Raw genomic sequence first — 21,466 nt, 5'->3', positions numbered from 1 at the left:
ATAGATACAGAAAGCACTCATACTCTGCCTCTATATGTTACAGAAAGCAACACTCACCTGACGTCATAGATACAGACAGCACTCATACCCTGCCTCTATATGTTACAGAAAGCAGCACTCACCTGACGTCATAGATACAGACAGCACTCATACCCTGCATCTATATGTTACAGAAAGCAGCACTCACCTGACGTCATAGATACAGACAGCACTCATACCCTGCCTCTATATGTTACAGAAAGCAGCACTCACCTGATGTCATAGATACAGACAGCACTCATACCCTACCTCTGTTACAGAGAGCAGCACTCCCCTGACGTCATAGATACAGACAGCACTCATATCCTGCATCTATATGTTACAGAAAGCAACATTCACCTGACGTCATAGATACAGACAGCACTCATACCCTGCCTCTATATGTTACAGCAAGCAGCATTTACCTGACGTCATAGATACAGACAGCACTCATACCCTGCCTCTATATGTTACAGAAAGCAACATTCACCTGACGTCATAGATACAGACAGCACTCATACCCTGCCTCTATATGTTACAGAAAGCAGCACTCACCTGACGTCATAGATACAGACAGCACTCATACCCTGCATCTATATGTTACAGAAAGCAGCACTCACCTGACGTCATAGATACAGACAGCACTCATACCCTGCCTCTATATGTTACAGAAAGCAGCACTCACCTGATGTCATAGATACAGACAGCACTCATACCCTACCTCTATGTTACAGAGAGCAGCACTCCCCTGACGTCATAGATACAGACAGCACTCATATCCTGCATCTATATGTTACAGAAAGCAACATTCACCTGACGTCATAGATACAGACAGCACTCATACCCTGCCTCTATATGTTACAGCAAGCAGCATTTACCTGACGTCATAGATACAGACAGCACTCATACCCTGCCTCTATATGTTACAGAAAGCAGCATTCACCTGACGTCATAGATACAGACAGCACTCATACCCTGCCTCTATATGTTACAGAAAGCAGCATTCACCTGACGTCATAGATACAGACAGCACTCATACCCTGCCTCTATATGTTACAGAAAGCAGCATTCACCTGACGTCATAGATACAGACAGCACTCATACCCTGCACTTCCCCTCTGTCAGGGGTGTAATCGCAGAAGATTATAGGAAAGTAGCAGGAGAGAGAGATAAGGTGGTCGCTGACTGTGGGCAGTTTTCTGAAAGCTGTCTTCGTTCTTGTTCTGTATAATGGATGAGGTGTGTTCTCTTTATAGCCTGTTTTTTTTTTTTTTTTTAAAGCCTGTGTGTGTTATTTGTGTGAGTGTGGTGTTAATATGGTGCAATTGTGTGTGTGAGCATGGTGCTAGTATGGTGTGTTTGGTGTTGGTATAGTGTGTGGTGTTAGTATTGTGTGAGTGTGATGTTAGTTTGGTGTGATATTTGTGTGTGTTGTTAGTATGATGTGATTGTACAGTACATTAGAGTGTGGTGTTAGTATAGTGTGTGTGTGTGGTGTTAGTATTGTGTGAGTGTGATGTTAGTATGGTGTGATTGTGCATTAGAGTGTGATGTTAGTATAGTGTGATCACTGATATTGTGTATTAGTGTGGTGTGATTGTATGTGGTGTTAGTATGGTGTAATTGTGTGGTGTTAGTAGGGTGTTATATTGTGTGTTAGTTTGGTGTGTTTGTGTATATTGTTAGTATGGTGTGATATGTGTTAGTGTAGTGTGTTTGTGTGTGATGTTAGTATTGTGTGATCAGTGTTGTATCTATAATGCGTGTAATGTGTACGGTGTCCAGGGGGCCATTTTTTAAATATTCACCTCTCCAGAGTCCCCCAAGCGGCAGCATTTCTCAACAAATCTCTGGTGATTTACGTGGCACCCATTTTACTGGAGATTTGTGCATGCGCAGTAAGTAAATCTCTGGGAATATGGCCGCCGCCATTTCCCCTCTAGTGCTCACATTCTATTGCGTAGACGGACGCCGGCTACAGAGGAGGGGGTCCAGACAGAGGAGGATAGACACGGGCCTCCTCCTCTTTTAATGTGCCACTGAGAATGATTGTGTGAGTGTGCTGTTAGTATGGTGTGATATTGTATGTTAATGTGGTCTGTGTGGTGTTAGTATGGTGTGACTGTGAGTGTAGGGTGATTTTGTGTTTGTGCTTTTATTTTGTGGTGTCTTATACTTTTGTTTGTGCATTTCTGTTAAAGAGCGGTCATGTCTGGTGAGAGACCTTACAGAGCTGTCATGTCTGGTAAAAGACCTCACAGAGCGGTCATGTCTGGTGAGAGAGCTCACAGAGCGGTCATGTCTGATGAGAGACCTGACAGAGTGGTCATGTCTGGTGAGAGACCTCACAGAGCGGTCATGTCTGGTGAGAGACCTCATAGAGCGGTCATGTCTGGTGAGAGACCTCATAGCGTTGTCATATCTGGTGAGAGACCTCATAGATCATGTCTGGTGAGAGATCTCATAGACTGGTTATGTCTGGTGAGAGACCTCACAGAGCAGTCATGTCTGGTGAGAGACCTCATAGATCATGTCTGGTGAGAGACCTCACAGAGCAGTCACGTCTGATGAGAGACCTCATATAGCTGCCATTTCTGGTGAGAGACTTCATAGATCATTTCTGGTGTGAGACCTCAGAGTGGTTACGTCTGGTGAGAGACCTCACAGAGCAGTCATGTCTGGTGAGAGACCTCATAGCATTGTCATGTCTGGTGAGAGACCTCATAGATCATGACTGGTGGGAGACCTCATAGCTTGGTCATGTCTGGTGAGGGACCTCATAGACTGGTTATGTTTGGTGAGAGACCTCACAGAGAGGTCATGTCTGGTGAGAGATCTCACAGAGCGGTCACGTCTGGTGAGAGACCTCATAGTGTTGTCATATCTGGTGAGAGACCCCACAAAGCGTTCATGTCTGATAAGAGACCCCACAAAGCGTTCATGTCTGATGAGAGACCTCACAGAGCGGTCTTGTCTGGTGAGAGACCTCATAGCGTTTTCATATCTGGTGAGAGACCTCATAAATTATGTCTGGTGATAGACCTTATATCTTTGTCATGTCTGGTGAGAGACCCCACAGAGAGGTCATGTCTGGTGAGAGACCTCACAGAGCAGTCATGTCTGGTGAAAGACCTCATATCTTTGTCATGTCTGGTGAGAGACCTCACAGAGCAGTCACGTCTGATGAGAGACTTCATAGAGCTGTCATTTCTGTTGAGAGATCTCATAGAACATTTCTGGTGAGAGACCTCACAGAGCGGTCAAGTCTGGTGAGAGACCTCATAGCATTGTCATGTCTGGTGAGAGACCTCATAGCATTGTCATGTCTGGTGAGAGACCTCATATCTTTGTCATGTCTGGTGAGAGATCTCATATCTTTGTCATGTCTGGTGAGAGACCTCATAGCATTGTCATGTCTGGTGAGAGACCTCATAGCATTGTCATGTCTGGTGAGAGACCTCATAGCATTGTCATGTCTGGTGAGAGACCTCATAGCATTGTCATGTCTGGTGAAAGACCTCATAGCATTGTCATGTCTGGTGAGAGACCTCATAGCATTGTCATGTCTGGTAAGAGACCTCATAGCATTGTCATGTCTGGTGAGAGACCTCATAGCATTGTCATGTCTGGTGAGAGACCTCATATCTTTGTCATGTCTGGTGAGAGACCTCACAGAGCGGTGACGTCTGATGAGAGACCTCATAGAGCTGTCATGTCTGGTGAGAGACCTCATATCCTCCATAGCCCATGGCTGGTATTGATGTCAGTCAGTTGTTGCTGTTGCGGCAGTAGTGCTGGTCTGGGCCTGGTCATTGTTTCCGACTGGTATTCCTGCAGCTTTATAGAACCGCAGCCTGATAAATTTGGGGTTTCTGTTTTATTCTTTGCATGGCCTGAAACATTGGGGTATACTTACTAAGGTGTGAGGCTTTTAAGAAGTGGAGATGTTGCCCATAGCAACCAATCAGAGTCTAGCTATTTTATTCTGTAAGTAGCTAGATAAATGTCAGGTGGAATCTGATTGGTTGCTATGGGCAACATCTCCACTTCTAAAAAACCCGCACCTCCCAGTCACCGCTCAGGAACGGGCTGCACTTTTCCCAGACATCTCTGACGCCGCGCGTCTCAATCACAACAGCGCCATTGTGCGTGCACTCCGCCTGTGCCGGAACTACAAGACCATCACTGCATGCAGTTTGTTCCAGAAGTGCTCTGCGTGGATTGGCTGATCCTACCCAGGGGTGGGGCCAGTGATGCCCAAGGTCTAGAGTTCTGCACCACATGATGCAGTAGGAATAACCATCGATGGTTGATGGTTCTTTCACCATCGGTAAGAAAACATTGTCATCAATAACCTTCTACTGTATGTGCGTGGCAGGGACAGCACTCACCATCAGGGATCAGCCACCGGTGGGCTTGCATTGATAGGGTAAAACCTCACTATTGCCATCAGAACATCACATTTTGAACATGTATGTTCACAAAACATTATTTAGTGGCTCTGAGGCAACGGTGGTTTCCGTTGGTAACCGATGTTTCAACTTTTTTAAGTAAAGCAGCTACTTAAACTTATAATGCACTTATAAACCTCTGTAATCATCCTTACATCATACTGGCTACTATCCTGGAACGCTCCTGAAAATAGGCCAGCTCTCCCGGCCACCTGGAAAAGTGGGCAAGTCTCCCGTAGCCCGTAGCCGGCGTACAGACACCAGACAGCCCCACCGGGCATTGTTGATGTTGCGATGATGCACTGACTACACACAAAGGTGATAGGACAGAACCGCAACCCTGATTTGGGATATTTTATTTCAAAATTGTGACCTATATTGTGGCACGCGGACCGGGCAGTTGTACAGAAATAACATTCAGAGGCGGATGCAAATGTCACTGCTGCTGCTACCATATGCGAGTGCTGCAGGGGGCGCTGTCGTCCTCTCTGATTAACATGATGGTGGACCAGTGAGTAACAATGATTCTAGCACTTTTGTAATTATCTTTAACTAATGTAACACTTGTTAACACTTAAACCTCTCACTAGTGTGGTGCGTTGGGGCAGTTGGCCTGTGCTGGCCTGGGGGGTCCCGTGCCCTGTACTGGAACCTTAGTGTTAAAGCCCCCATACATCAGCAATCAATTGGGGCAATCTGGCATTTTGCAGAGGATTATGTAAATAAATCTGTAATGTACGGGGGTCACAGGTCACAGATTCCAACCAAAAATCAATTGAGATTGTTAAATCAGATTTCTCGACATGTTTAATTTCACAGATAAAGATGAGTCCATGGTTATCTTGACTAGTTTTCTGCGCCTAGGCACAACATGACTAATTAGCATAATCCCGTCATCTATTGTTCTCAGCTGCAATACAATACAGAGAACAATACAGCAGTGGATTAAGTCCGACTGGCCAGCCTCACTTAATCCTATTAAAGGTCAAGATAAATGTGGACCCATCTGTATTTGGGGCTGTAGATTGCGCTGAATGGTAACAATTAGCCAGGGCTGGACTGGCCCACAGGGGTACAGGTGAAACCCCCGGTGGGCCCCTCTGCCTGGGAGCGCATCACCCCCTCTAAGGATCAGGTTCTAGGCTGTGCAGTTGAATAACACATGATATATATGTTACCTTATACCCCTTTTCCACCAAAATCCTGGCTCTGTCCTTGGATTTTTTGCCCGGCTTAGATCCCATGTCCACAGCACCCTAATCCCAGGTATTCCCAAGTCGCCTCCGTTCCACTGAACCCGGGTAAGATCTGTTTCCACTGCAGTCTTACCTGGTTTTACCCACTAAAAACCCTGCACGATACCCAGGAAGAAATCCTGCACCAGTAGACCTGGGATTGTTTCCTTGGAGCCGTTTCCACTGAGCCGCGTCCCAGGTACACAGGGCAATTACACAGGTTTTTTAGGCAGGGGAAAAGGGGTATTATACTGCACAGGACTATGGTGTATTCTCTACAGTGCATTATACATTATAGATATGTTACATTATACTGCACAGGACTATGGTGTATTCTCTACAGTGCATTATACATTATACATATGTTACATTATACTGCACAGGACTATGGTGTATTCTCTACAGTGCATTATAAATTATACATATGTTACATTATACTGCACAGGACTATGGGGTATTCTCTACAGTGCATTATACATTATACATATGTTACATTATACTGCACAGGACTATGGTGTATTATCTACAGTGCATTATACATATGTTACCTTATACTGCACAGGACTATGGTGTATTCTCTACAGTGCATTATACATTATACATATGTTACATTATACTGCACAGGACTATGGTGTATTCTCTACAGTGCATTATACATTATACATATGTTACCTAATACTGCACAGGACTATGGTGTATTCTCTACAGTGCATTATACATTATACATATGTTACATTATACTGCACAGGACTATGGTGTATTCTCTACGGTGCATAATACATTATACATATGTTACCTAATACTGCACAGGGCTATGGTGTATTCTCTACAGTGCATTATACATTATACATATGTTACATTATACTGCACAGGACTATGGTGTATTCTCTACAGTGCATTATACATTATACATATGTTACATTATACTGCACAGGACTATGGTGTATTCTCTACAGTGCATTATACATTATACATATGTTACATTATACTGCACAGGACTATGGTGTATTCTCTACAGTGCATTATACATTATACATATGTTACATTATACTGCACAGGACTATGGTGTATTCTCTACAGTGCATTATACATTATACATATGTTACATTATACTGCACAGAACTATGGTGTATTCTCTACAGTGCATTATACATATGTTACATTATACTGCACAGGACTATGGTGTATTCACTACAGTGTATTATACATTATACACATGTTACATTATACTGCACAGGACTATGGTGTATTCTCTACAGTGCATTATACATTATACATACATTACATTATACTGCTCAGGACTATGGTGTATTCTCTACAGTGCATTATACATTATACATATGTTACATTATACTGCACAGGACTATGGTGTATTCTCTACAGTGCATTATACATTATACATATATTACATTATACTGCACAGGGCTATGGTGTATTCTCTACAGTGCATTATACATTATACATATGTTACCTTATACTGCACAGGACTATGGTGTATTCTCTACAGTGCATTATACATTATACATATATTACATTATACTGCACAGGACTATGGTGTATTCTCTACAGTGCATTATACATTATACATATGTTACATTATACTGCACAGGACTGTGGTGTATTCTCTACAGTGCATTATACATATGTTACCTTATACTGCACAGGACTATGGTGTATTCTCTACGGTGCATTATACATTATACATATGTTACATTATACTGCACAGTACTATGGTGTATTCTCTACAGTCCATTATACATCATACATATGTGAAATTATACTGCACAGGACTATGGTGTATTCTCTATGGTGCATTATACATTATACATATGTTACATTATACTACACAGGACTATGGTGTATTCTCTACAGTGCATTATACATTATACATATGTTACATTATACTGCAAAGGACTATGGTGTATTCTCTACGGTCCAGTATACATTATACATATGTTACATTATACTGCACAGGACTATGGTGTATTCTCTACGGTGCATTATACATTTAACATATGTTACATTATACTGCACAGGACTATGGTGTATTCTCAACGGTGCATTATACATTATACATATGTTACATTATACTGCACAGGACTATGGTGTATTCTCTACAGTGTATTATACATTATACATATGTTACATTATACTGCACAGGACTATGGTGTATTCTCTACAGTGCATTATACATATGTTACATTATACTGCACAGGACTATGGTGTATTCTCTACAGTGCATTATACATTATACATATGTTACATTATACTGCACAGGACTATGGTGTATTCTCTACAGTGCATTTTACATTATACACATGTTACATTATACTGCATAGCACTCTGGTGTATTCTCTACAGTGCATTATACATTATACATATGTTACATTATACTGCACAGGTCTATTGGTGTATTCTCTACAGTGTATTATACATTATACCAGTGGTTTCCAAACATTTTTGAATCACGGCACCCTAAAATATCAGAATTTTTTTCACGGTATCCCTACGCCAAAAATTTCTTATTAAGAAATTTAGAAAGAAATATTACATTAAGTAGATCGCGTTTATATGTCATCCTTAGAGTCAGTTGTGTGGTGAGGGACAAGATTTGCTTCTATTTGGCCACATATTGTATGACTGGCAGCCACCAGCACTGGTTTTGCCTATTATATTGACCATGAATAATTTTAATTGGTCCTGGACCACCAACCCAGGGCACCCCTGCAAGTGTCCCGAGGCACCCCAGGGAGCCACGGCACACAGTTTGGGAACCTCTGCATTATACATATGTTACATTATACTGGTATATTCTCTACGGTGTATTATACATTATACATATGTTACATTAAACTGCACAGGTGTTATGAGCCACGGCTGTGGCTCATTCCTGTTTTGCATTTTTGTTCTGTATTTTATGTTATACTTCTGTTTATGTTCCCCGTGGGTGTCATGGGGTGCTCGGAGCTCACCCTTAAGGTGGGGATACTGTTATGAACCACAGGTAGTGGTTCATTCCTATTTTATGTTTATAAAGTTGTCTTGCATGCCAGGATTTCCCGTTGCTCTGTTTTAGAATACTCTTGTTGTCTGCTGCCGCTGGTGAATCTGTGTAATTGCAGCTTGTTCCCATGTGTTCAGCCTCACCTGGCTGCTAATTGCATCTTGTCAGTTTAGAGTCATGCAACAGGGCAGCTGCATGGGATTATTAATTAGGCCTCTCTGTTATATGCTGGCTGACTGCAATTCACAGATGCTGGTGATATTTCTTGGTTTTCAGTCTGCTTGAAGTCGGACCTGGTTCCTGCCAGTCCCTGAGCTCCTGTATAGCAGTGTCTGACTAGCTGCTTCCTGTGTTGATTCCTGTGTCAGTCCCTGTGTCGATTCCTGTGTCTGATCCCGTGTCCTGCTGTGAGGCGTTCCTGCCCTGAGGTCCAGTGGCTTTGCCTATCCCTGGTCAAGTTCCTGGTTTCCTGGTGTCCACCGGTCTGTCGTTTGGGATTCTGCCTGTCCTCCAGTTCTGAGAGTGTGTCGGCATCATTGAGGGTTCCTGTCCGTTTGCCAGTATTCGTACCGGTTCCGTGAGTAGCGGCTCTGCCACGTCCGTTGGCCTAGGCCGCTGTATTCCATTATTGTTTCTGTCCCTGGTGTTTTGCGGAGGGTTCTGCTTATGCTGTCACCGCCGGTACACAAAGGTATTGTGTCGGCGTGTGATCAGCATTTCCTTTGTTGTTATTTTCCTTTGGCGGTTTCTCCGCACATACTTTAGGTTTTTAGTTAGCTTGTAGCCCCTGGCCTGTTTGCTTAGTTAGAGGGCCTCTTGTTATCATCCTGTCTCGGATTTCCCTTTGTCTCTCACTAAGACCGGGGGGCATCGGAGTTGGGCAGACATAATCCGCCCTTCAAACGCGGCTGCCAAGGGCTCAAGAAACCATAGTCTCGCAAGGGATTTCTGACAGCACGGGTGAGACAACAGAGTTAGGGCGCCAGGGGCTATTCCCTTTCCATTCCCCTTTCCCAGCGTTACGTCCTGGTGCTCTGGACTCACTTCATGAACATCTCCCTTGTTCTGAGCACCAGGAACCTAACATTATCACCAGCCATACCACAAAAAAGAAATAAAACTTTTTTTTCTTTTTTGGCCCAGTCCAGTGTCTAGTCTAGAATCCAGTCCTGTCTAGAATCCGGTGTTTAGAATCCAGTCCGGTGTTTAGAATCCAGTCCGGTGTTAGAATCCAGTCCGGTGTTTAGAATCCAGTCCGGTGTTTAAAAAAAAAAAAAAAAAAAAGTCTTGTTTTGTTTAGCAAATATGTAGTCCTGCCTTGTCTAGTCCTGCCTTGTCTAGTCCTGCCTTGTCTAGTCCAGCCTTGTCTAGTCCAGCCTTGTCTAGTCCTGCCTTGTCTTGTCTAGTTTTAAATCCTCCTATGTCTACTATGCAAGCCCTGCAGGCATCTCTCGCAGCCCTGAACTCTGTTTTCAGTGCTTTGAGACCAGAGCGACTAGAAGTTTTGCAGCAATCCCTAAAGCAACTGCAAAACCTTCTGACTAAAATCTTGCTCATCTTGCCAGAAGTCGTTGAGAGTACATCTATCTCTAAAGAGACTCTTGTTCACAGTATGGTGACAAGAGAATCCTCTGGTTTAATTGAAGAGAAAAGGTTTAAAAGTTTTCTGCTGCCCAGGCTCTCAGAAGAGGAGCGTCTGCGTCGCAGAAACTTAAACTTATGCCTATATTGTGGGGGTTTAGGCCACTATCTGCAGACCTGTGAGTTGCGCAAGCCAAAGTGTGGTGACGAGTCTTGCCCTCTGGCCAAGTTGAGTCAGGATACAAGACCTACTCCTGTCTCTACTGTGGCAGAGGTACTTGTCACACAACCCACACTAAAAAACTCTCTGTCCTATAATTGGGGTCCTTGGGCAAGGGAGCCCCATTATAGATTTAGGAATCAAAAGAGAATGTTTCTCTCCTCTCTTGAGGTTCCTGTTGAAGCAGAGTTGCAGGTTCCTGGAGTGGTGCCCATTGCCCAGGTTCCTGGAGTGGCGCCCGATGCCCAGGTTCCTGGAGTGGTGCCCGATGCCCAGGTTCCTGGAGTGGTGCCCAATGCCCAGGGTCCTGGAGTGGTGCCCGATGCCCAGGGTCCTGGAGTGGTGCCCGATGCCCAGGGTCCTGGAGTGGTGCCCGATGCCCAGGGTCCTGGAGTGGTGCCCGTAGCCCAGGGTCCTGGAGTGGTGCCCGTAGCCCAGGGTCCTGGAGTGGTGCCCGTAGCTCAGGATCTTGGTGCGGTACCCGATGCCCAGAGTGCTGGTGCGGTACCCGATGCCCAGAGTGCTGGTGCGGTACCCGATGCCCAGAGTGCTGGTGCGGTACCCGATGCCCAGAGTGCTGGTGCGGTACCCGATGCCCAAGCTTATAGAGGGACATCAAATATTGTAGTTCAGGTGTCCATACCAGAAGGGGTCTCAGAAGCTGTTACCCCAGGTAGGGACTTGAAGAGCGCAACCCTAGAAAGGGTCTCTAAAACCATAGTTCTTGAAGGGAACTCGAGAAGCAAAACCCCAGAAGGGATCTTTGAAGTAATATCCCCAAGTGGGGTCTCGAAAGACGCAGCCCCAAAGAAGGGTCTAGAAGTCGCTTCCCCGGGAAAGAACTTAAGAAGCATAGCATTAGTGGAGGATCTGAACGTTATTGCTTCAGCAAAAGTCCCGGAAGTCATAGTCCCGGGAGAACTTTCGATAATTATCGACTCAGAGAGGGAGGCCGATGGCCCGATCCCAGTCAGGGAGGCCAACGGCCCGGTCCCAGTAAAAGAATCCGAGGTGCTGACCCCAGCGGGGTTCCCAGTTGCCACTGCCCCAGCGGGGTTCCCGGAGGCCACTGCCCCAGCGGGGTTCCCGGAGGCCACTGCCCCAGCGGGGTTCCCGGAGGCCACTGCCCCAGCGGGGTTCCCGGAGGCCACTGCCCCAGTGGGGTTCCCGGAAGTCACTGCCCCGGGTGGGGTTCAGAAAGTCACTGCCCCGGGTGGGGTTCAGAAAGTCACTGCCCCGGGTGCCCCGGGTGGGGTTCAGAAAGTCACTGCCCCGGGTGGGGTTCAGAAAGTCTCAGCCCCAGGTGGGGTTCAGAAAGCAACTGCCCCGGGTGGGGTTCAGAGAGTCTCAGCCTCGAGTAAGGTCAATAGTGACCAGGTCCTAGCAAAGCACTCCAGTCAGTCAGATGAGAAGGAAACAGATCCTGACTCTGATATCTCAACATCCATAACCTTTGATGGGGACTTAGACCAATTTCTGGCGCTTTTCAAACACTATTACACTATTATGTTGTCTAGACCATTTCTGGGCATCACTTCAGAAAACCTTGGGCTCTATCTGATTTATTCTTTTAGAGGAGAGCCTTTTGAGTGGGCGACCAGCCTAATGACAGCTGAAGATCCCATTCTTCAGGATCCCCTAGCATTCTGTGATGCAATTATTAAAAGATATGGTTCCAAAGAAATTGGTTCAGGTTCCTCTAAGTCACCCGTCTTGTCTGCTGAGAGTCCACCAAATACTGTAAACTCGGCACAAGAGTCCCAGCCCGTTGTTTTGACTGCAGGATGTGCTTTTCTGACTTCTTCTAATAATAGTACTTTACCAGAAAGTTCAGCTCCCAAGGGTAAGAGACCTGTCTCTGATTTGAATGCAGCCTTGCTGGGTGGTACCATCAGTTCAGACAATGTTTGGGGAATTACCTTGGTCAGACCTAAAGAGCTTTGTAAAAAGAAGAAGAAGAAAAATAAATAATTTTTGACTCTTGCCTTGATAAAAAAAAAAAAGATTTTTTTTTTCCTTGTCTTGTGTCCAGTGGCCACCATCAAGGGGAGGGCACTGTTACAAGTTGTTGCTACAGCTTGTTTTTTGTTTTCTTGTCTGTTAGACCAGTGTGTCAGGTTTTTTTTTTGTATCCCTTGTTCTGGATAGTCTGAATTTTGGGGTCTTTTGACCCCTCCTCAAGGGGGGGGGGGTAATGTTATGAGCCACGGCCGTGGCTCATTCCTGTTTTGCATTTTTGTTCTGTATTTTATGTTATACTTCTGTTTATGTTCCCCGTGGGTGTCATGGGGTGCTCGGAGCTCACCCTTAAGGTGGGGATACTGTTATGAACCACAGGTAGTGGTTCATTCCTATTTTATGTTTATAAAGTTGTCTTGCATGCCAGGATTTCCCGTTGCTCTGTTTTAGAATACTCTTGTCTGCTGCCGCTGGTGAGTCTGTGTAATTGCAGCTTGTTCCCATGTGTTCAGCCTCACCTGGCTGCTAATTGCATCTTGTCAGTTTAGAGTCATGCAACAGGGCAGCTGCATGGGATTATTAATTAGGCCTCTCTGTTATATGCTGGCTGACTGCAATTCACATATGCTGGTGATATTTCTTGGTTTTCAGTCTGCTTGAAGCCTGTGCTGGTTCCTGCCAGTCCCTGAGCTCCTGTATAGCAGTGTCTGACTAGCTGCTTCCTGTGTTGATTCCTGTGTCAGTCCCTGTGTCGATTCCTGTGTCTGAGCCCGTGTCCTGCTGTGAGGCATTCCTGCCCTGATGTCCAGTGGCTTTGCCTATCCCTGGTCAAGTTCCTGGTTTCCTGGTGTCCACCGGTCTGTCGTTTGGGATTCTGCCTGTCCTCCAGTTCTGAGAGTGTGTGTCGGCATCATTGAGGGTTCCTGTCCGTTTGCCAGTATTCGTACCGGTTCCATGAGTAGCGGCTCTGCCGCGTCCGTTGGCCTAGGCCGCTGTATTCCATTATTGTTTCTGTCCCTGGTGTTTTGCAGAGGGTTCTGCTTATGCTGTCACCGCCGGTACACAAAGGTATTGTGTCGGCGTGTGATCAGCATTCCCTTTGTTGTTCTTTTCCTTTGGCGGTTTCTCCGCACATACTTTAGGTTTTTAGTTAGCTTGTAGCCCCTGGCCTGTTTGCTTAGTTAGAGGGCCTCTTGTTATCATAAAACACAGAAAGATTTGAAAGCGCTGACACTCTGTATATATGTATATATAAAATATATTTATTTATTTTAACTTGAGTTTCTTAATTCCACACCATAAAATACAAAAAATATAAAATCAGCAATACATTTAAAAACACAATTTATCCATATAGTAAACCATGTATATAACCCTCTTTTCTGGTCCCTAGAGACTGATAGTAACTACTGGTTACTTTATTCTCAACACTATTGTGTCAATTAAGTCTCTGTGGAACAGAAAAGCTCCTTATTCCCTGCAGCACAATATCTTTACTCACTTTGTAACTATTTGTACAGGACAGAAACACATGTAAGGTTTCCAATTATTCTTATTAGAACACCATAACACTCCTTTTTTATAATAACATTCTAAGGTCCACAATATGAAGATTTCCTTTGCTTGGTAATTGAATTTTGTTTAACGTTCTGACGCCAGATTTTAATCAGGAGAATGAACTGCAGTATGTTGGAGTCTTTGATTCAAAGATTAAACAGCGTGCACGCTGCTAGGGTATTTCAACTGTCTCCCAGCACAAGCAAAAGTCAATTGCACATAAGATGTTGAAACATGGCCATGTATAGATTAAGCAACAACTTTACCCCTCTCGGTGTCCGTGGAGAATTATCACTGGTCAGTAGAACTCCCGGCTCTGGTAGCTAAATTCCATTTACTTGAGCCAAGTCTGGAGATCCAAATCCAGTTCCACGTGGGTACACAAGGCTTACAAGGATAGCCGTTAATTGTGTTTGCTGATGCTGCTAAAACGCGTTTCTCCGCCTCACATCACCATCGGCGGCTTCATCAGTTCTGATGAAGCCGCCGATGGTGATGTGAGGCGGAGAAACGCGTTTTAGCAGCATCAGCAAACACAATTAACGGCTATCCTTGTAAGCCTTGTGTACCCACGTGGAACTGGATTTGGATCTCCAGACTTGGCTCAAGTAAATGGAATTTAGCTACCAGAGCCGGGAGTTCTACTGACCAGTGATAATTCTCCACGGACACCTAGAGGGGTAAAGTTGTTGCTTAATCTATACATGGCCATGTTTCAACATCTTATGTGCAATTGACTTTTGCTTGTGCTGGGAGACAGTTGAAATACCCTAGCAGCGTGCACGCTGTTTAATCTTTGAATCAAAGACTCCAACATACTGCAGTTCATTCTCCTGATTAAAATCTGGCGTCAGAACGTTAAACAAAATTCAATTACCAAGCAAAGGAAATCTTCATATTGTGGACCTTAGAATGTTATTATAAAAAAGGAGTGTTATGGTGTTCTAATAAGAATAATTGGAAACCTTACATGTGTTTCTGTCCTGTACAAATAGTTACAAAGTGAGTAAAGATATTGTGCTGCAGGGAATAAGGAGCTTTTCTGTTCCACAGAGACTTAATTGACACAATAGTGTTGAGAATAAAGTAACCAGTAGTTGCTATCAGTCTCTAGGGACCAGAAAAGAGGGTTATATACATGGTTTACTATATGGATAAATTGTGTTTTTAAACGTATTGCTGATTTTATATTTTTTGTATTTTATGGTGTGGAATTAAGAAACTCAAGTTAAAATAAATAAATATATTTTATATATACATATATACAGAGTGTCAGCGCTTTCAAATCTTTCTGTGTTTTATTGTTTCTATAAGGGTAGAGTATCCCTTAATTATATGAAGGCTGCGACAATTCTGTCTATATAAAACCTGGGTATTTGGTTGGCGCCGGGAAAAATTCTACCTCTTGTTATCATCCTGTCTCGGATTTCCCTTTGTCTCTCACTAAGACTGGGGGGCATCGGAGTTGGGCAGACATAATCCGCCTTTCAAACGCCGCTGCCAAGGGCTCAAGAAACCATAGTCTCGCAAGGGATTTCTGACAGCACGGGTGAGACAACAGAGTTAGGGCGCCAGGGGCTATTCCCTTTCCATTCCCCTTTCCCAGCGTTACGTCCTGGTGCTCTGGACTCACTTCATGAACATCTCCCTTGTTCTGAGCACCAGGAACCTAACAACAGGATAATGGTGTATTCTCTACAGTGCATTATACATTATACATATGTTACATTATACTGCACAGGACTATGGTGTATTCTCTACAGTGCATTATACATTATACATATGTTACATTATACTGCACAGGACTATGGTGTATACTCTACGGTGCATTATACATTATACATATGTTACATTATACTGCACAGGACTATGATGTATTATCTACAGTGTATTATACATTATACATATGTTACATTATGCTGCACAGGACTATGGAGTATTCTCTACGGTGTATTATACATTATACGTATGTTACATTATACTGCACAGGACTATGGTGTATTATCTACGGTGCATTATACATATGTTACATTATACTGCACAGGACTATGGTGTATTCTATACGGTGCATTTTACATTATACATATGTTACATTATACTGCACAGGACTATGGTGTATTCTCTACGGTACATTATACATTATACATATGTTACATTATACTACACAGGACTATGGTGTATTCTCTACAGTGCATTATACATTATACATATGTTACATTATACTGCACGGGACTATGGTGTATTCTCTACAGCGCATTATACATTATACATATTACAATATACAGCACAGGGCTATGGTGTATTTTCTACAGTGCATTATACATTATACATATGTTACATTATACTGCACAGGACTATGGTGTATTCTCTACGGTGCATTATACATTATACATATGTTACATTATACTACACAGGACTATGGTGTATACTCTACAGTGCATTATACATTATACATATGTTACATTATACTGCACAGGACTATGGTGTATACTCTACAGTGCATTATACATATGTTACATTATAGTGCACAGGACTATGGTGTATACTCTACAGTGCATTATACATATGTTACATTATACTCCACAGGGCTATGGGGTATTCTCTACAGTGCATTATACATTATACATATGTTACATTATACTGCACAGGACTATGGTGTATTGTCTACAGTGCATTATACATTATACATATGTTAGATTATACTGCACAGGACTATGGTGTATTCTCTACAGTGCATTATACATTATACATATGTTACCTTATACTGCACAGGACTATGGTGTATTCTCTACAGTATATTATACATATGTTACATTATACTGCACAGGTCTATTGGTGTAATCTCTACAGTGTATTATACATTACACATACGTTACATTATACTGCACAGGACTATGATGTATTCTCTACGGTGTATTATACATTATACATATGTTACATTATACTGCACAGGACAATGGTGTATTCTCTACGGTGCATTATACATTATACATATGTTACATTAAACTGCACAGGACAATGGTGTATTCTCTATGGTGCATTATACATTATACATATGTTACATTATACTGCACAGGACTATGGTGTATACTCTACAGTGCATTATACATTATACATATGTTACATTATACTGCACAGGACTATGGTGTATACTCTACTGTGCATTATACATATGTTACATTATACTGCACAGGACTATGGTGTATTCTCTACAGTGCATTATACATTATACATATGTTACATTATACTGCACAGGACTATGGTGTATACTCTACAGTGCATTATACATATGTTACATTATAGTGCACAGGACTATGGTGTATACTCTACAGTGCATTATACATATGTTACATTATACTGCACAGGGCTATGTATTCTCTACAGTGCATTATACATTATACATATGTTACATTATACTGCACAGGACTATGGTGTATTTTCTACAGTGCATTATACATTATACATATGTTACATTATACTGCACAGGACTACGGTGTATTCTCTACAGTGCATTATACATTATACATATGTTACCTTATACTGCACAGGACTATGGTGTATTCTCTACAGTACATTATACATATGTTTCATTATACTGCACAGGTCTATTGGTGTATTCTCTACAGTGTATTTTTCATTACACATACGTTACATTATACTGCACAGGATTATGGTGTATTCTCTACGGTGTATTATACATATATTACATTATGCTGCACAGGACTATGGTGTATTCTCTACAGTACATTATACATATGTTACATTATACTGCACAGGACTATGGTGTATTCTCTACAGTGCATTATACATTATACATATGTTACATTATACTGCACAGGGCTATGGTGTACACTCTACAGTGCATTATACATTATACTGCACAGGACTATGGTGTACTCTCTACATGACATTATACATATGTTACATTATACTGCACAGGACTATGGTGCATTCTCTACGGCGTATTATGCATATGTTACATTATATTGCACAGGACAATGGTGTATTCTCTACAGTGCATTATACATATGTTACATTACACTACACAGGATTATGGTGTATTCTCTACGGTGTATTATACATTATACATATGTTACATTATGCTGCACAGGACAATGGTGTATTCTCTTCAGTGCATTATACATTATACATATGTTACATTAAACTGCACAGGACAATGGTGTATTCTCTACTGTGTATTATACATTATACATATGTTACATTATACTGCACAGGACAATGGTGTATTCTCTACGGTGCATTATACATTATACATATGTTACATTATACTGCAGAGGACTATGGTGTATTCTCAACATTGCATTTTACATTATACATATGTTACATTATACTGCACAGGACTATGGTGTATTCTCTACGGTGCATTATACATTATACATATGTTACATTATACTGCACAGGACTATGGTGTATTCTCTACGGTGCATTATACATTATACATATGCTACCTTATACTGCACAGGACTATGGTGTATTCTCTACAGTGTATTATACATTATACATATGTTACATTATACTGCACAGGACTATGGTGTATTCTCTACAGTACATTATATATATGTTACATTATACTGCACAGGACTATGGTGTATTCTCTACAGTACATTATACATATGTTACATTATACTGCACAGGACTATGGTGTATTCTCTACAGTGCATTATACATTATACATATGTTACATTATACTGCACAGGGCTATGGTGTACTCTCTACAGTGCATTATACATTATACTGCACAGGACTATGGTGTACTCTCTACATGACATTATACATATGTTACATTATACTGCACAGGACTATGGTGCATTCTCTACGGCGTATTATGCATATGTTACATTATACTGCACATGACAATGGTGTATTCTCTACAGTGCATTATACATATGTTACATTACACTACACAGGACTATGGTGTATTCTCTACGGTGTATTATACATTATACATATGTTACATTATACTGCACAGGACAATGGTGTATTCTCTTCGGTGCATTATACATTATACATATGTTACATTAAACTGCACAGGACAATGGTGTATTCTCTACGGTGTATTATACATTATACATATGTTACATTATACTGCACAGGACAATGGTGTATTCTCTACGGTGCATTATACATTATACATATGTTACATTAAACTGCACAGGACAATGGTGTATTCTCTATGGTGCATTATACATTATACATATGTTACATTATACTGCACAGGACTATGGTGTATACTCTACAGTGCATTATACATTATACATATGTTACATTATACTGCACAGGACTATGGTGTATACTCTACTGTGCATTATACATATGTTACATTATACTGCACAGGACTATGGTGTATTCTCTACAGTGCATTATACATTATACATATGTTACATTATACTGCACAGGACTATGGTGTATACTCTACAGTGCATTATACATATGTTACATTATAGTGCACAGGACTATGGTGTATACTCTACAGCAGGCTTTTTCAACCAGTGTGCCGTGGCACACTAGTGTGCCGCGACCAGTTGCAAGGTGTGCCGCGGAGTGAACTGTTGGCCCAGGCTCTTCTTAGAGGATCAGTCGTGCTCCGGCCGTGACCTATGCCTTGAAAACGGTGTGATATCATAGGTCACGGCTGCTGCGTCTCACCACCCAGCCAGCCCACCTGCCTGCATACACATCTTCCAATTCCCGCCTGCATACACAGCTTTCCTTGCCCACCCACATCCACACCTGCCCGACCGCCCGCTGCTCAGTATTCGCAGAACTCCACTATGAACAACCCCCGCCAATGAGGGATAGGGAGGAGGACAGCTGTGGGAGACAATAGGATTTCAATAGAATTTATGTGGGGAGAATAAGAATTTATGGGTGGAACAATGTGAATAATTAATGTGTAGAGCAATAGGATTTATGTAGGGAGCAACATGATTTATGTGGGGAGCAATGTGATTGATTGTGTAGGCCAATGTATGTGTGAATTATTTTTTTTTACTGTGAGGGCCAATGTGTGTGTGTTTTTTCTGTGGGGAACGGATGGTGTGCCTTGGCAATTTTAAAATATTGTTCGGTGTGCCGCGAGTAAAAAAAAGTTGAAAATCACTGCTCTACAGTGCATTATACATATGTTACATTATACTGCACAGGGCTATGTATTCTCTACAGTGCATTATACATTATACATATGTTACATTATACTGCACAGGACTATGGTGTATTTTCTACAGTGCATTATACATTATACATATGTTACATTATACTGCACAGGACTACGGTGTATTCTCTACAGTGCATTATACATTATATATATGTTACCTTATACTGCACAGGACTATGGTGTATTCTCTACAGTACATTATACATATGTTTCATTATACTGCACATGTCTATTGGTGTATTCTCTACAGTGTATTTTTCATTACACATACGTTACATTATACTGCACAGGATTATGGTGTATTCTCTACGGTGTATTATACATTATACATATATTACATTATGCTGCACAGGACTATGGTGTATTCTCTACAGTACATTATACATATGTTACATTATACTGCACAGGACTATGGTGTATTCTCTACAGTGCATTATACATTATACATATGTTACATTATACTGCACAGGGCTATGGTGTACACTCTACAGTGCATTATACATTATACTGCACAGGACTATGGTGTACTCTCTACATGACATTATACATATGTTACATTATACTGCACAGGACTATGGTGCATTCTCTACGGCGTATTATGCATATGTTACATTATATTGCACAGGACAATGGTGTATTCTCTACAGTGCATTATACATATGTTACATTACACTACACAGGATTATGGTGTATTCTCTACGGTGTATTATACATTATACATATGTTACATTATACTGCACAGGACAATGGTGTATTCTCTTCAGTGCATTATACATTATACATATGTTACATTAAACTGCACAGGACAATGGTGTATTCTCTACGGTGTATTATACATTATACATATATTACTTTATACTGCACAGGACAATGGTGTATTCTCTACGGTGCATTATACATTATACATATGTTACATTATACTGCAGAGGACTATGGTGTATTCTCAACGTTGCATTTTACATTATACATATGTTACATTATACTGCACAGGACTATGGTGTATTCTCTACGGTGCATTATACATTATACATATGTTACATTATACTGCACAGGACTATGGTGTATTCTCTATGGTGCATTATACATTATACATATGCTACCTTATACTGCACAGGACTATGGTGTATTCTCTACAGTGTATTATACATTATACATATGTTACATTATACTGCACAGGACTATGGTGTATTCTCTACAGTACATTATATATATGTTACATTATACAGGTTGAGTATCCCATATCCAAATATTCCGAAATACGGAATA

At 41.9% G+C, this 21,466-nt stretch overlaps 1 protein-coding gene across 1 annotated transcript in view; it reads left to right on the top strand.

Moving 5' to 3' along the window:
- The first annotated feature begins 3,310 nt into the window (after positions 1-3,310).
- LOC134929701 (zinc finger protein 431-like) overlaps positions 3,311-21,466 on the top strand; it is a 55,633-nt gene continuing 37,477 nt past the window's right edge. The window contains exon 1 of the mRNA XM_063925279.1: positions 3,311-3,772. Coding sequence (XP_063781349.1) covers positions 3,311-3,772 — 462 coding nt within the window. The remainder of the gene's footprint in view (positions 3,773-21,466) is intronic.

Source organism: Pseudophryne corroboree, chromosome 5, assembly GCF_028390025.1.
Source record: "Pseudophryne corroboree isolate aPseCor3 chromosome 5, aPseCor3.hap2, whole genome shotgun sequence".
Classification (NCBI taxonomy): Eukaryota; Metazoa; Chordata; class Amphibia; order Anura; family Myobatrachidae; genus Pseudophryne; species Pseudophryne corroboree.
Note: the sequence above shows the minus strand (reverse complement) of the source record. Positions and strands in the feature narration are given on the sequence as shown.